Genomic DNA, 15,410 nt, shown 5'->3' with positions numbered 1-15,410 from the left:
ACTGATTATTACTATAATACACTGTTCAGTGGTGTTATGAAGACATACTTTTAACTCGTTTGAATTACTGTGTATATATATGTGTCAATAAACATGACTGAAAACAAACAAAACGTTTTCCACTCATTTTATCATGGTATTATTGCTTGATTCAGTGTACAGTGGTCAGTGTATGATTATCTTGTTACGGTCTGTCTCTGTTCTCGTTCTGTTCTCCTGGACTGCTCACTCCATCACTGTCATTGTGTTTGATGCCACTATAATTACAGTGGGCAAACATAAAATATGTGGTTTCAACAAATTACTATGAATATAGGTAGGCCTATACAATAACATTATGCAAAATACTTTATAATTAATTCATAAATAATACCACTTAAAATTAAAATTAGGGTTTGGGAATTTCTGTGAAATGTTCAAAAATCTGTTTTTCAAAGCTTATATTATATTGACGTAGCCAATTTAAAACACCTTCATGCTTAGTAATTTAATAATAAAATTAAAAATAAGACATTTTTGAAGAGCATCAAAAAATGATGTAGACGTGTGTTGATACAAATTTTAAGTGAGAACATTTTTCAAGTTAACAAATTGCACTTTGATGCCAATACAGTGGGGTTATACTCGCTATACACCAATATGAAACAGTTCTGAAAAACATGAGTCAAATTTCTTTTCCTCTGAAGTCAAATATTTAAAAACGGCATTCAATTTGATGCATTAAATAGGCCAGTATTTGTACTCATATCATGTGGGACTGAAATACATTATATTCCGAAACTGATCCCTGCTCTTTTAAGCCTTTCATGGGATGCATGTAAGAAGAAAGGTTAATTAGATCCACCCATATATACCTGATAGCAATTTAACTTTAACCCACTGATATTTCAGTGATATCAATGAGAAAATAAGATAAGTCGACTCATAATAATTGTTGTAATGTTTGACTTGCAGACACAAGGGAGAGTGGAGGGGTAAACTCCGTACATAATATTTCATATCTCATCACCGCCCTCATGTGGTATGATGGGAACAGTGTGTTTTAAGTTGCTTCGACTGTCCGTGCTCCTGTTCCTTCATTATTGATCCATTATCCGCGTTTTCCCACCAGCTTGTTCTTTCCATGTTTATAAACAGAGAGCGGCCATTGGGACACACACACACACACACACACACACGCTGAGTTGAGCAACCTGTATCTATACAAATATACACCACATTTCTAGTGTAGGGATTTGGACAGTGCAGCCACTTAAACGTTGTCAACTACCTGTCTCAAATACAAATCAGTGGTGCCATAAACGACATATTATGAATTAGAGTTACTTTCACTTATTTATTTTAATTATTATTATTACTTTTCTATTCTACTAGTTGCAGTATGCTGGTTATACATCATTAGGTGCAGCTCCTTGTGTAGATTAAAAAGTCTCCTCATGATGGTTTATCTACTATCCAGGAAGAAAAAGAACAGCGCTAATCTCACAATGCATTTTAAGTTTGTATATAAATGCCACAACAAAAGCATATGTCTCCGCATGAATAATGTAGAAATGCTGTAGCTGAGTAGCTGAGACTCAACAGAAGTGTTGAATGTTACTATGAGAGTTGTTATTTTCAATAAGACCGAGTTGCATTGGTGTGACGTTTATGGAGACCAATGTCAGTAAGGGTGACGCTGACGTGATTTAAAAAAAAAAAAAAAAAAACTAGCCAACATGTTGACATCTCATATACATTACTCAGGTTGCACTATGCCGCTAGATTCCCAAAGTGAAACCAGCCGGCGAAACTTATTTTGTTATTGTGTACATTGCTTTGTTATTTCCCATTAAAAACATCTGTGTGTGTTGCAACGACTATCTCCGCCTTCAGTTTTAGAAAGTCGTAGGTTATGAGGAGCGTGTGAATGCAGCACAAATCCCGTCCCCGGCCGGGCTCCGGTCCGGGTCCTGCCTCAGACCCGCAGCCCATGTTGTTCCGACAGCCACTGAGCGAGCAAAGTGCCCTGGCCGAAAAACTCTCACATTGCAACTCTGTGTGTGTGAGAAGTGTGCGCGCGCGTGTGTGTGCTTGTGTGTGTGTGCTTGTGTGTGTGTGTGTGTGCTGACCCTCTGAAAGAAGATGGCAGACTACCGGGACGACACCGGAGCTCGCGCCCTGCTAGCGTTACAGTCGGCACCATGCAGTCCCGTGCGCGTTGCGGTGACCTCGCACGCTTATCAGCCCTCCCTCGCCCTCTCGGGTCCCCCGATTATGGAAGCCCGGAGCGCCGGGATGCTTCCCGTGCGCTTGGCGTCCCCTCCACGGGCCTTGGCCAGACTCGAGGGCCGGGACTTTGAGTTTGTCATGCGCCAGAGGACGGTCACCATCGGCCGGAACTCGTCCCACGGCTCCGTGGACATCAACATGGGCCATTCAAGTTTTATCTCGCGGCGGCACCTGCAAATCACGTACGACGAGTCGACCGGGTTCTCGCTCCGGTGTCTGGGGAAGAACGGCGTGTTCGTGGACGGCGTGTTCCAGCGGAGAGGCGCGCCGCCGCTGCTGCTGCCCCGAGAGTGAGTCCCGTCAGCTAGCATGGTCGCTACCAACAGGCTAATCAGGGTAACCTAGTCGCTCACTGCAGCGGCAGGTAGCTGCTGCGGACGAATTAGCTCAGGTGTTCACAAACTTTTTTTTTTTTTTTTTTTTTTTAAAAATCATGAAGCACATCACAGAGGGATATCCGAGAGGAATACGGTTGTTGGGTATGATTTGGTGCTGAATCGGTCAGCTGCACTGCAGAGAGGAGGGGAGTCTGACCAGAAGTCATTCATACAACATAAATCACTGATCTGTCCTCAAATAATGACAGCAATGTAAACATGTTCACCAGTTTGCCGGGGTCCACCTGGAGCCCCTCGGGAACACCTGCAGGGCCCGGACCACACGTTGTGAACCAGAAAACTGGCTAACTAGCTAACTAGCCAGCAGCGTTCGGCCTGCTAACACGCATAGCAACAGAGCTAGTTAGCACACTTGGAGGAAAAAAAAAGTGCCGTTGGCCAGTTTGACATTTCGCAAGAGCAACATGTAGTCATTACCGCATTAACTTCGAACTGGCAATCTAAAATGGCAAGGCTTTCGGATGTTTTAGTTTTCTGCATGGGTTTTTGGGCCACTCTACGCAAACGAAAACGTCGTGTCTCAACAATATTTTGGAAAGACTCAAGTATGGTTGTAAGACGGCCTGTCAACGTGTCGCCGTCACGTAAACACTAAATGTAAACAAACGCACCCTTGACAGCTCCAGTCACCATGTTCTCTGTGTAGTGGTGAATTAGATAAGTGAAAACTTGAAATGCAACTTATTCATAATGACGAGTTTGGGGCCCTTTAGGTGCTGTATTGTGTTGAAGATTAAATGTTGTGCATTTAGTGGTTGGCTTCAGGAACTGTCAGACAAACTGTGATGTGACTGCGTGAGCCTACACTGTGTGTGTGTGTCTGACAGAGAGATATGGAGTATGTATGCTAGATCTGCACCTAATGATGCATAACTAGCGTATTGCAAACGGTGACGTTAAAAAATGATAATCAATTGGCTAGTTTAATTGATGATTTGTAGTTTATACATGGCACCACTGATTTGTGTTTTAGACAGGGAGTTGACAGCCTGTAAGTGGCTGCACTGTCCAAATCCCAACCCTAGAAACGAGGTGTATATTTGTATACATACAGGTTGCCCAACTAAGATTTTGTGTGTGTGAGAGAGAGAGACAGAGAGAGAGTGAGAGAGATTATGGAGTATGTTGGGGGTGGGGGGAGTGCCCCTGTGTCCTCTGATTGGCTGTCAAGGCTGTTTGAGGGTGTGTCTGGTTTTGTTCAGGAAGTATAGGCTGACATCCTCATACCAGGCGCACATGGAGTAAACACAAGATATAAAAAACATGACCATTTTCACACTCGTGCACCTGTGTTATTCTGGCCTTGGTAATTCCATCTCACTATAGATAGTTGCAGCGTTTTAAGTAAATGGGTGCTGCAGATGGCAGTTTATGGTCTCGTTTTGGAAAGACGCTGTAATGATATATTTGGTATGGACTCTGAACTCCAATGCAAAACCACCAGTGTCAGATCTTAAGGTGCGCGCGGTAGAATTTGAAGGAAATTTTGGGGACGGCCACAGTGACCCAATATAGTGTTGATGGCATTGTTAACATTTACAAGTGACGACTGAAAGGGAAATAGATTTTTTTAAATTGATCTCCTGAACTTTAAAGCAGTGGAAGCTATCTAGTCTTTTTAAAATGTATTTGAGATTCTGTCCTATACATGTATCTGTGTGAGACCAGTCAGAATGGGATACTTCAGTGGTCTCTTTTCATATGCCCCTCTCAGCAGAGACTGAGTGTAAGGTCAGATACAGAACAGCACCCCTGGAGCTTGTAGAGATTCAGTTTCTTGCCGTAGGACACTTCAGCAGGTGCTTGAACCCAGGTCATCTATTTGAAGAGTGCTCTCTATGTTCACCGTACCGCCCTGCTGCCCATGCCTGGTGGGATGAAATGAAACTTTTTTGGAGGACATTAATTTTTTAGTATTCCATTGTGAAAGGTTTTTCCTCAGTTCCTCACACATATAAATTCTGAGCACAATGTTTTTTGTGTTCAGTCCTTTTTTAAGAGATGTCTACTGTATTGCCAAAATGGTTGATATCTCATTTTGATGTGTTTGTTATTGATGAAAACACTGCATGCTGCATATCATACATGGCTAACATCTCTCTGTCTTTTCTGTCTTGCACCCTCCTGTCCCTCCTGTCCACTGTTTGTCTGTGCATCATGTATCGTTCTCCTCTGACCCTGCTGCCTTGGTCTCGTGTTCAATCTTTTTCTTTTATTGCCCCTGTTGCTCTCCAAAATAAATCCATTTTCCTCCCACTACCTACTTCTTCCTGCATCTCACTCCACCATTCCCTCCGACTCTGCGTTCTTTCCTATCTCTTTCTCTGCCTTCCTGCTATCCTGCTCTCTAGGTGTGTGTTTCGTTTTCCCAGTACGGTTATAAAGATCCAGTTTGTGTCACTCCTGGAGGGTGAGGAGCAGAGAGAGAAGGAGCAGCCCTCTCCTCCCCCTCGGCCGCTCCTGCCCCAGATCTCCCCGCTCAAAATCAGCATTCCCACAGTGCAACAACATGAAGAGCACATCAGGAACTTCGGCTCCCCGCTGCCCTCACCCACAGGCACCCTCAGGTAAGGATGGACACACAGAAACACCCGTGGGTCTACCTAGATACATGCAATCATAATACTTACCATGCACACATCTCCAAATTCAACTCACCTATACACAAACTGAGCAGAGGTAGAGACTCTTTTGACATGTGACATATGTGAAAGCAACCTCATAATAATAGTAAACCTTCAGTTTATTGTGAGGACTCTCTGCTTGTCATCAAATATTATAAAGTTTGTGTATATTCAGAATCTCCAGTAGTGAGTTCAATAGTTCAAGCCTATAAACACTATAATTAATTATCCAGTACTACTTTACAAAGGCCTGTTCCAATAATAATGTTTGTTTACATAGTTTTGACTTAACCAATTGAGGATATCATTGAGGGAGGGACGTATCCGCAAAACAAGGGTGAAATCGTTAAGACACAAAAACACATTACACTTTATAAGAGCCTTGGCCCAGCTGATCAGTGGAGGTAACAAATAATTTTTTGATGGAATTCCTGGATATTTGCTTTTTAAGAGTGGAAGCAGTGTTTTAAAAAATCACTTTTCACCTCTTGGTTGTTGTTTTTTTTCTTGGAAGTTGCAGGATTGTTGTTTTATTTATGCTCAGAGTATTTGTGTGTTTCCCCGTCTTCTTGCATTCTCTTAGGTCTGTGTATGTGTGTTTATAATTGTTTTGAGGTCTGCATTAAATGTACACATGTGATGCAGTTTTGTTCCAGTACTGCAGCATTTCACTGATTAGTTCCTGGTTGAACGTGTACTAATCTGTGATATGAGCTGCTGCAGTCTTTCACTGGAATGAAAACTTGCACACTCTACAGTCACGATGGCTTGAAAATCACTGCCCTGTAACTGTCTGTGACTGACAGATGTTTAGGTATGTCTGCCCTCTGCTGGCCGGCGTTTGCTCTTACACCATACATGCCCACCAATGTGAGCTTGTGTATACACACCTTATATGGAATGGCTGCAGCTTCCAGGCATGTGATTGGCTGTGAGGCAGATTGTTTTGCCTGTAGGCCGTTTTTCCGTCCATTCTTGGTTTCCTTTTCAGAGCCCCCTACCCCTCCCACTCGTCCCTCAACCCCTGTTCTCTTGCACGTGGACACACACACACACACACACACATACACACATAAAGTAAGGCGTGCATACATTTCCTCCACTACTGTCCCTGTGGCCTTTTTCGGGCAGATTGTTGTGGCCCCGTTTTTAGCAGCATCCACATTATACGCAAGGAAGCAGTATTGTGTAAAACCACATGCCAGCGGTTGAAAGACCAACACTGTTTCTTCACATAGTGATAAGAGTCACTTTTCTTGTTAGACAGCTTGTTTACAGCATCTTTACCCCAGCACTCTTTTCCCTTTGCCAGCAATCACATTTGTATTGCCGGCCCACGTGCAGACGTGCATGGAGTCCAAGGGGTGTGTTGTGAAAGTGGCAGGGGAAAGAGAGCCAGCCCTCATGATGGCAGACGTTACTTGTGTTGATATTTGTGTGTACTGAGCTACTCATCCAGTTTTTCTTCACTTTCGGTGTCCTTGAGAAGTGTAAGACCTCCCCCTCTATCTGTGTTTGTATGAACTCGCCTCTATTCTTCTGCAATGGTTTTTACTCTTTTTGAGCCACTTGCAAAATGGAGCCTGCAGTGTGCTTTCTCTAGCCAAGAAATACACGCACACATTCTCACACACACACACACACACACACACACACACTCTTTCTCTCTCTTGCTCTCTTGTAACTATGGTTCTATGCTGCCAAAAGCAAATCAAAACACACACTGACTCTCCCAGAAACCAGTGTTTATTTTACAAACAGAGGCAGGTGTGTGTTGTATAATACATTACTGGGTTTTCCCTGTCTTCTCACTCAGCAGCAGAGATAAAACCTAGTTAATAATTAACGTACACACACACTGTGTGTGTTTTACTAATGCTCCATATCGCAAAGCATTATGGGCCTGAATTTTGACATAAACTTTGTATCCCAAGACTTGTTTTCTCCCCTGTCCCATCAGGTCTACATCGCATTGTAGGTGGCATTCAGTTGTGCTCAGTTTGTCAGCTGTAATCCAGATTATTTTTTTCACCAAGTCCTCCCTAAATGTGCTAGTGGCATTGCTTTGTTTACAAAGTCCTGGGTTTGCTTGTTTAGTGATTGCAGTTGTGACTGAAGACAAGCTGGGTGGTGATAATTGGGCTGACATTGTGTGGCAGCTTAAAAATGGGATTTTAATGTAGTCGGACTTTGTAAAGATCTTGTTTACATTTGTAGTGTAAACACTGGAATGAAGCAGATGTATTTTCATGGATCATGGGTTATCAGAGTTAAAATAAATAAATAAATAAATAAATAAAACCTTACTTTGAACTGACAAGTATAACTCTCCAGGAACATCGTTATCCTGAATAAATAAATTGTTGGTAAATCTTGGTAACCTTTTGTCTCAGGGGAATTGGTAGAGCAGATCTGCGGATCCCCATCTAACATGTCATTTTCAGCATAGCAGTGCTAATAAGTAACATTATGAAACTGTGCCCCACAAGCTATGACGAGCATCTATATTGACTTATTCTTTCAGAGAGGGATAAATCGCCCTCTTGCTCAGGTTACTTTGACACCTACAGCTGTAGTTTTTCCTGAAATGACCTGTAGCATGGTCACTGACACGGGCCTTTTCTTGCCTCTTCAGTGTTCCTAACTCCTGTCCAGCCAGTCCACGAGGGGCAGGGTCATCAGGGTATCGCTATGGACGCAACGTGACCTCTGACCTCCAGTTAGCAGCTGAGTATGCTGCCAAGGCCGTTTCTGAGCAGAGACGAGGTATCACTGAGCAACGGGGCGGGGCAAGTGAGCAGCGAGGGGAGTCAGCCGGCAGTGACAGCCCCAAGGTGAGGATCAAAGGCACATCACAAGTGATTTGTGACCCAGTGAACTCGAGTAGTGATTCACACATGATCTCTGTGTATGCTTGGGCTTGTGTTTCCTTTTTATCTGTAAACATTGCCGTCTCTTGTCCAGGATGAGTCCAAGCCTCCTTATTCCTATGCCCAGCTGATAGTCCAGGCCATCTCTTCAGCCCCAGACAGACAGCTGACTCTCAGTGGCATCTACTCACACATCACCAAACACTACCCCTATTACCGCACTGCAGACAAGGGCTGGCAGGTATGGGCCTCTGGGCAGGAATACATGGTTATTTTTACTCAAATGATGATACACTTCTCTGCCACGGTGAGAAAATATGATTGGATTCACTTTGCCCCCCTCTGTCCATCTAGAATTCAATCAGACACAACCTGTCTCTGAACCGCTACTTTCTGAAAGTGGCTCGCTCTCAGGATGAGCCTGGGAAAGGCAGTTTTTGGCGAGTGGACTCTGCCTCTGAGAGCAAACTGGTGGAGCAAGCTTTCAGGAAAAGACGGCAGCGAGGGGTGGCTTGCTTCAGGACACCCTTCGGACCCCTCTCTTCCAGGTAGGCACTTAAGTATGTCACGGCTGAACTCCCCGCTGTGAGCACAACACACACACACACACACACAGACACGCAAACACACACATGGTCTCTTTTGTTTTGACTCGGTTAACCCTCTTCCCCTCTCTCTGCTTCTCCTCCTGGCTATCATTTGATTGGATAGAACAAAGTAAGTCTGATTTCGAGATTATTCTATTCAACAGGAGGCACTGGCAGTGGAGGAGATCTACATGTTACTAGCAGTCTCTTGGTGTGTTAAAGGAATACTTCACTCAAAAAAACATATTTTGTATCATTTACTCACTCCGAGTTGTTCTGAATGTCCTATATAAGTTTTCTTGGCATTTTTTGCAAGAACAGAGGTTCCAAACAGGATAGCCATTTCTGTCTAATGGAGTTGTTGGTGACTTTGACAAACAGGAGGAAAATGGATATATAAATGTCTGTTTGAAATTTTCAGTCACTGTGTCAGGCATCAGTCATACCACTGAGTAGAGCGTCAGAGTAGTCAGTGAGCGAGCAGGACTCCTGGCCAATGAAACAGCTGGAGGCTGAACATTAATGAGTAGACCAGTCATTTATTTATCATTATTAATTTTTATTCAGCAGAGTCAAGACTTTGAAATTGTGTTTGAACACAAATTGAAATTTTCATATAGTTTTGGCTGCTGCTTCTGAAGTTGCTGATCAACTCCATCCTAACAAAAATGGCTTTTCTGTAAAGGCCGATTTATGGTTCTGCGTACGCGTAGCTTACGGAGGGTTTGTGTAGCAAATGCATCCCTTGCGGGCCCTCTGCGACTGCACAGACTTGCCGCACACCTCCGAAAAATTGTAACTATGCAGACCCTACGCAGGCAACTACATCATGTCCGGCATTTCGGACATGAAATGCCAGACATGTTTACGCACTTCGTGCACGTGGCATCCAGTGTCCGCAGAACCATAAATTGGCCTTTAGGCATGCAATTTGAAAACCCTTTTCGTCAGGTATTCAGGACAGCTCAGGCTGCATACATGACGGAAAATAGTTTTTAGGTGAAGTATTCTTTTAATAAATGCTTTATATGTTTGTCGATTCTGAGTGAAAGAGTTTAGGTTTTGTTTTTAAAGTTTTGTTTTGTACACTAAAAATCTTTCTGTCTCTCTTTGCCGTTGTCTGTCTCTTTCCTTCCTCTCTTCTTTTTCAGGAGTGCTCCAGCATCCCCAACCCACCAGGGCCTCCTCTCTCCCCCCTCCAGTGGGCTGCAGACTCCCGAGTGTCTGAGCAGGGAGGGATCTCCTGTCCCCCACGACCAACAGGAGCAGCTCGCTAACAAGCTGGCATCTGTCCCTGAGTATAGATACTCTCAGAGCGCCCCAGGTGAGCACGGATGTAGACGCAAGTAAATACACTCAAAAATAGACAGAAATCCCTATCAAGCAGGTGAAACTGATTTTAGTTTCTGTCTCGTTCACCAGGTTCTCCGGTCAGTGCTCAGCCTGTTATCATGGCAGTGCCTCCTCACCCTACAGCTCTGCCCTCTGGCCTGGGGAAAGCCCTTGCCTTTGTTCCCGGTGGTGGGGGCCAAATCCAGCCCCTCCATGTGCTCCAGAACCCCCCACAGCCCCCTGTCACCATGCTGCGGGTGGTTACCAGCGCCCCTCCATCTTCCAACCCTCCCAATGGGTACAGCGCCTCCTCTGCCTGCACTACCACGCCGGGACAGCAGGGAGGAGCAGAGGGCAACAATGAGCTCAGAGGTACAGTCACAGGAATGTGTTTTTCCTCTCTGTATTACATAGTACATGATTATTATTTACATATTATCATTAATGTATCAATGAATTATTGCGGAAGGCCCCCTCCGCTTTTTTGAACATTTTGTACAGCATTCTGTACACACTCACAAACATTTCATTGCTGTTTGCTTGCACAAAGTTTGGTGACATTGAAATTTGGAGTGTACTTAAGGTTTCAGTGTAACTGCAGTGTCATCACTTTGGCCTTGTCAGCCCCATATCCAGATGGAACCAGACTGATTTTGTGCCATGTAAACAGCAAAGAAACAAAAAAATCCAAAACACATGGAATATGTTTTTTTTTTTTTTTTTTTTTTATATATATCAGGTGTAAGCTACATTTATATGTTTGAAATGCCAGTTAATTCTGGTATCTACAGATGTGTCTGGCCTGGCCCTTAAAACTGTTAACGTCACCTGCAGTGTGTCACATGATGCAGCTCGATAAATAGATGGCCAGGAGGCAAAGTTGATGCAAGTGATTCTCTTTCTGCAGTTATTTGTTTTGATTCTGCATTTGACAAATATTTATTGTATGTAAACTTGCCTACAGCACCAATGCTTAATGCTTCCTGAACATTCAAATCCAACCTGATCACTTGCAGATAACAGTGTGGACAGTCAGTCCTAATGATGGGATTTGAGAAACAAATCAGATTTGCATGCCGTCTGCACAAATCCCTGGCTTTCTCTGAAATATACAGTGCAGCTTAATGGGGGGACCATGACACTCTTCAGAGTTTGTCAGTTTAAGCTGCTTATAGATGATCAGTGTCAAAACGCTTGATATGGTGTCAAAACATTTATTTCCTTTGGACGGAGCCTTGAAGCCAGACTCAGCAGCAACAACACGCCTGGCACAGTGCACCTCTCAAAATTTCAACCTAGTTGCAATGCTCAGATTACAAATCATTTGAATTTTGATCTAGTTTGACGTGATCTAGCAGGCAGTTCTTTATGTGTAGGCACAGCCTCAACTGGCAATTAATACAGCTTTCGACATTTGTTGTTAGGGTCTGACAATAAATCAATATGTAGATATTCTGATATGAAGCTACATATCTACAGGCATTTTGGATAATGTTATGTAATGTGGCATAAGTGATGTCTTATCTTGGTTTTAAAGGCTGCATTACAGTAAAGTGATGCAACTTTCTGAATTTAATATTCTGTTCTAGCTGTTCTGTTAGTTACTTCTACCTGCTTGGTCATTACCTTACATATATTACATTGCTAATATCTGTTTATCAGAAATCTGTTGTGTGTAAATGTCTTATGAAAGCACCAAGAGTCATTCCTACAATATCATTACAATATTGATATCCAGGTATCATGATTTTTGATATTGTCCTTAACACCCAGCACTATATGTCACTGTCATGTGAGGGGGCCTTTATTGTGACAGCAGTCATGTTACTTTCAGTCATCACGTTATCTTTGACATTGATTGACCACTTAAACTGCTTGAATGGCTAACAGATTAACTGTTGCCCAACCAGTTTTTCTAATCAATATTCAGCGTCTTTCGGTGGAATGACACAATATTTGCACACTTGAATAAACATGTGATAAACTGTGTGTTTACATGTTTGGATTATATGTGTGTGTTTCTGTCAGAGGCCCAGCAGAACCGGGAGCGAGTGATCCAGACAGTGGAAGGTGCAGTGCAGGGTGGGGAGGGGCGGAGCCTGGCCTTGGGTTTACATCAACTTCCTGTTCGTCCTGTTACCCAGAATGGCAAACACACCACTGCTGCTGTTGCCACAGCAACTGGCCTTACTAATGCCTATGGTAATTTTTTACTGCTACACACAGTTCCTTCTTTTGTAATTATGACCATAGTTGAATTACTGTTTGTGCCAGCAAGGACCGTGCTAAAGTGTGCAACTCACCATCCCTGCCATAATGCCAAGGTTACATGCACAGAACTTGAACTGGACTAGAACGGGCTTTCCCATTCAAATCAACATTGCAGGACAGTTAGAGCAGCGGCCATTATAATGTGAATTGTTGCCACTGGAAAGAACTGTGGCCATTGTATTAGGCAAAATTTTGTATAAACCAACTTGTCACAAGTGGCTGACTCGGTGAGGTGAGAGGTCGTGCAGCAACGTCCAACCGAGCAGTGAGAGGTGTCTTTGGCGCCATCTCCTGCTTTGCTCCTAGACGGGAATCGAGAATTGTTGGACCAATTGGTGGCAACTATGTAAGTTGATTAGTGCTTTCAGCAAGCAGCCTTAGCGCAACATATCAGTTCTCAATCTAATGTGACATACTTTACAGTCCCACTTACATGTGTTGTCACTGTAGCAACTAACCACAGTAGCAATTTTAATTCCGTGCCAACCAAATGACCATGGGGTCATTTGGTTCGCACAGAATTGGGGTCGGACAATGACCATGACCAGAGTTACATGAGTGCTCTACTCCATTCAAGTTCTGTGGTTTTGTGCAGTTTTTCATAAAAGTATTGGTTTACATAGGTAACATGTGAAGCATTTTTTAAGACACATATTCCAGTTGACTTTACTGTAGATTAATATGTCTTAGCCACTTGTGTTTTTCCCCCTGTCTCGTCACCTCTCCAGGCCTGAGCAGTCCTCTGCAGATCTTGGCAGCCCAGGCCTCCAGCTCTCCCCCAGTGCTGGTAAGCAGACAGCCCAGTGCAGGAGCTGAAGCTCTAGCAGAGCAGCCAGGCGAGCCTCAGCCCAAGAGGCCTAAGATGGAGGATGAGGAGGGGACTACTGACTCTGCTCCACCTCAAGTCACAGCCAGCCAGCAGCCTGTCATTGTTGCCATGACATCACAAAGCCACGACCCCAGGAAGTAAAACCCATGGCCCTGACCAGGTGCCTCAAGGACAAGCCTCCTTATCAAGCCCTAACTGCTTTGCCTTTTATACAGATTTGATACGACTGCAGCCAAAATGGCCAAAAAACAGTCCGGGCAGCCTGTCACAAACAGAAGGGAAATTGATTAGAAGTATTTTTCTCCAAAAACAAGAATAGACTAAAATGTTCAAATACATTTTGAATTGAAAAGATAAAAAGGAACTCTTTCAGGATTTTGCAGCTGTCTTTTTAACGTTATCTGTCATTCACAGACAATGCAAACAGGTAAGAACATTGAGCTTAATAGAGCATTTTATACACTCTGGTTCCTTTAGAGCTTCTTAATCTCTGTGAATGGTGGGTGGTATTTTTGGATACAACCTCTCCTCCCTTCCTCTAGTGGTGGAATCAAATGCATCAGTTGCTGTCATTTGTAGGCCAAAGAAATTACCCATGCTGCACCTGCAATTTGAGTCACTGAATTAAATCTGGCAAAGATGCATGCAGACAGGTGAAACATCTCTTACAGATATAGAGTCCACATGCATTGTGTAGTTTTGCACAATCCTGGACAGATGAACAGGGTGGAATAGACTCATGCAAGGTTGTTGGGGCTTTGGAGAAGGGAGAGTATTTGGTAGGTGATTTATAATTCAGTCCTTAACAGCTGATTAGAACGGAAGGATGAAACAGAAGAAAGCAGATGGGTTGTTATACAAGTATCTCTTTGCAAACAAAGAAAAAAGGAAAGTTGTTAGCCTTAAGGCTGAGACCAGAATCTCGCCCTCTCTTTAAAACACAAGAGAGGGGGTAGTATGTTTGGAGATTGGAAAAAATCTGGAGAAAATCTGGAGAAAAATCCAGGAATAACAAAATCCAGACCTGCAGTTTCCAGTTTTCACTTCAGCTCAGCTCAGTTTGGTTCATCAGTGTGAGGCCCCTCATATTAAAAATACGCTTGGTGATATGAGAGTGTTTTTTTGTTTGTTTGTTTTGTTTTGTTTTTTATTTGCAGCACTGGAGCAGCAAGGGGGGTGGGGGGACTAGTGGAAGTTGATTGAAGTGGATCTAACCTAATGTAGACAAATTGATTGTTTTTTGTTATATTTCTTGTTTCAGTAGTAGTGAAAGGAGAGACGGAACAGCCTGTGTGTACTTTTTTGTTTTGTCTTAGCTCAGAAAAGCATTATTGTAATAATCCTTAAAGCCTTAAATGTTTCTACATTTTTTTTGGTCATTTTAACGTTTAGACAGCTTTAACTTTTTAGAATGTTAACACAGCGCTTCTTTAACAATACATGATCTGCTACACTACAGTGTTGATGATGATGATGATGATGATGATGTTGATGTTGATGATGACGATGACAATGTTGCATCAGTAGACTTCTGTCAGTTTTATCACAGGAAGGGCGGGACCAACACACAACCACACAAATCTCACTTGGTCTCTCTTTTTTTTTTTCTTAATTCTTTCCGTATGCTACTTATGACATTTTCTTTTTCCTGGCTCCCCTTTTTGTCACTTGCTATTTCTCCCCAAATTCAGTCTCCCTTTCTCACTTTCAGCGTCTACTTCTCTCTCTCTCCTTCTTGTCTGTACTGAGGCATCAAGCTGTTTGTGTCACAGACGCTCCCTCCCATATCCTTCAGCACTTTTCTCTCCCTTCTCTGTTCCTCTCAGTTTCTCTCATTCCCACTCTGCCTTTAGCTTGTCCAAATGTCCTTCACACAAGCCTAATTTTTGCTGGCAATCAGGCACAATTTGCGCAAGTTTCAATGTTTGTTGTTGCACATTATTAGAAAAATGAAACAAAAAAGATGCATTATGATTGTATGCTGCTCTTTCTATCTGCTAAATGACAATACTATTAGAAGGTATTTTTTCCTATTTTGAAAAAAAAAAAGATAAAAAAATATTTTGCTATCTACGAACAGCTGTCATCAAACCATAAACATTCTGGAAATAGAGAAGTATATGTGTATTTTTAAATGTTCCTGTTTTTTGTGATTTGTTTAAGAAAATGTGTAGCACAAATTAAAATTCCTTATTGACTTATAAAGTCATCCCGTGTCTTTTTTTTTT

The 15,410-nt window shown here is 42.9% G+C and overlaps 1 protein-coding gene across 1 annotated transcript; it reads left to right on the top strand.

Moving 5' to 3' along the window:
* Positions 1-1,977: 1,977 nt before the first annotated feature.
* foxk1 (forkhead box K1) lies at positions 1,978-15,383 on the top strand. The gene is made up of 9 exons (XM_030067574.1): positions 1,978-2,561; positions 5,021-5,236; positions 7,929-8,127; positions 8,258-8,404; positions 8,518-8,711; positions 9,902-10,074; positions 10,173-10,454; positions 12,111-12,284; positions 13,082-15,383. The coding sequence occupies exons 1-9, from the start codon at positions 2,125-2,127 to the stop codon at positions 13,321-13,323; spliced, it is 2,064 nt and encodes a 687-aa protein (XP_029923434.1). The 5' UTR covers positions 1,978-2,124; the 3' UTR covers positions 13,324-15,383.
* Positions 15,384-15,410: the final 27 nt, after the last annotated feature.

The sequence above is a fragment of the Myripristis murdjan genome, chromosome 1, assembly GCF_902150065.1.
Source record: "Myripristis murdjan chromosome 1, fMyrMur1.1, whole genome shotgun sequence".
Lineage (NCBI taxonomy): Eukaryota > Metazoa > Chordata > Actinopteri > Holocentriformes > Holocentridae > Myripristis > Myripristis murdjan.
The sequence above is the reverse complement of the archived record's forward strand: the minus strand, read 5'-3'. Positions and strand labels throughout refer to the sequence as shown.

Coding starts and splice junctions, on each gene's coding strand:
- foxk1 (XM_030067574.1), top strand. CDS start 2,125: ATGGCAGACTACCGGGACGACACCGGAGCTCGCGCCCTGCTAGCGTTA. Junction 2,562..5,020: donor CCGCTGCTGCTGCCCCGAGA/GTGAGTCCCGTC, acceptor CCTGCTCTCTAG/GTGTGTGTTTCGTTTTCCCA. Junction 10,455..12,110: donor GGGCAACAATGAGCTCAGAG/GTACAGTCACAG, acceptor TGTTTCTGTCAG/AGGCCCAGCAGAACCGGGAG.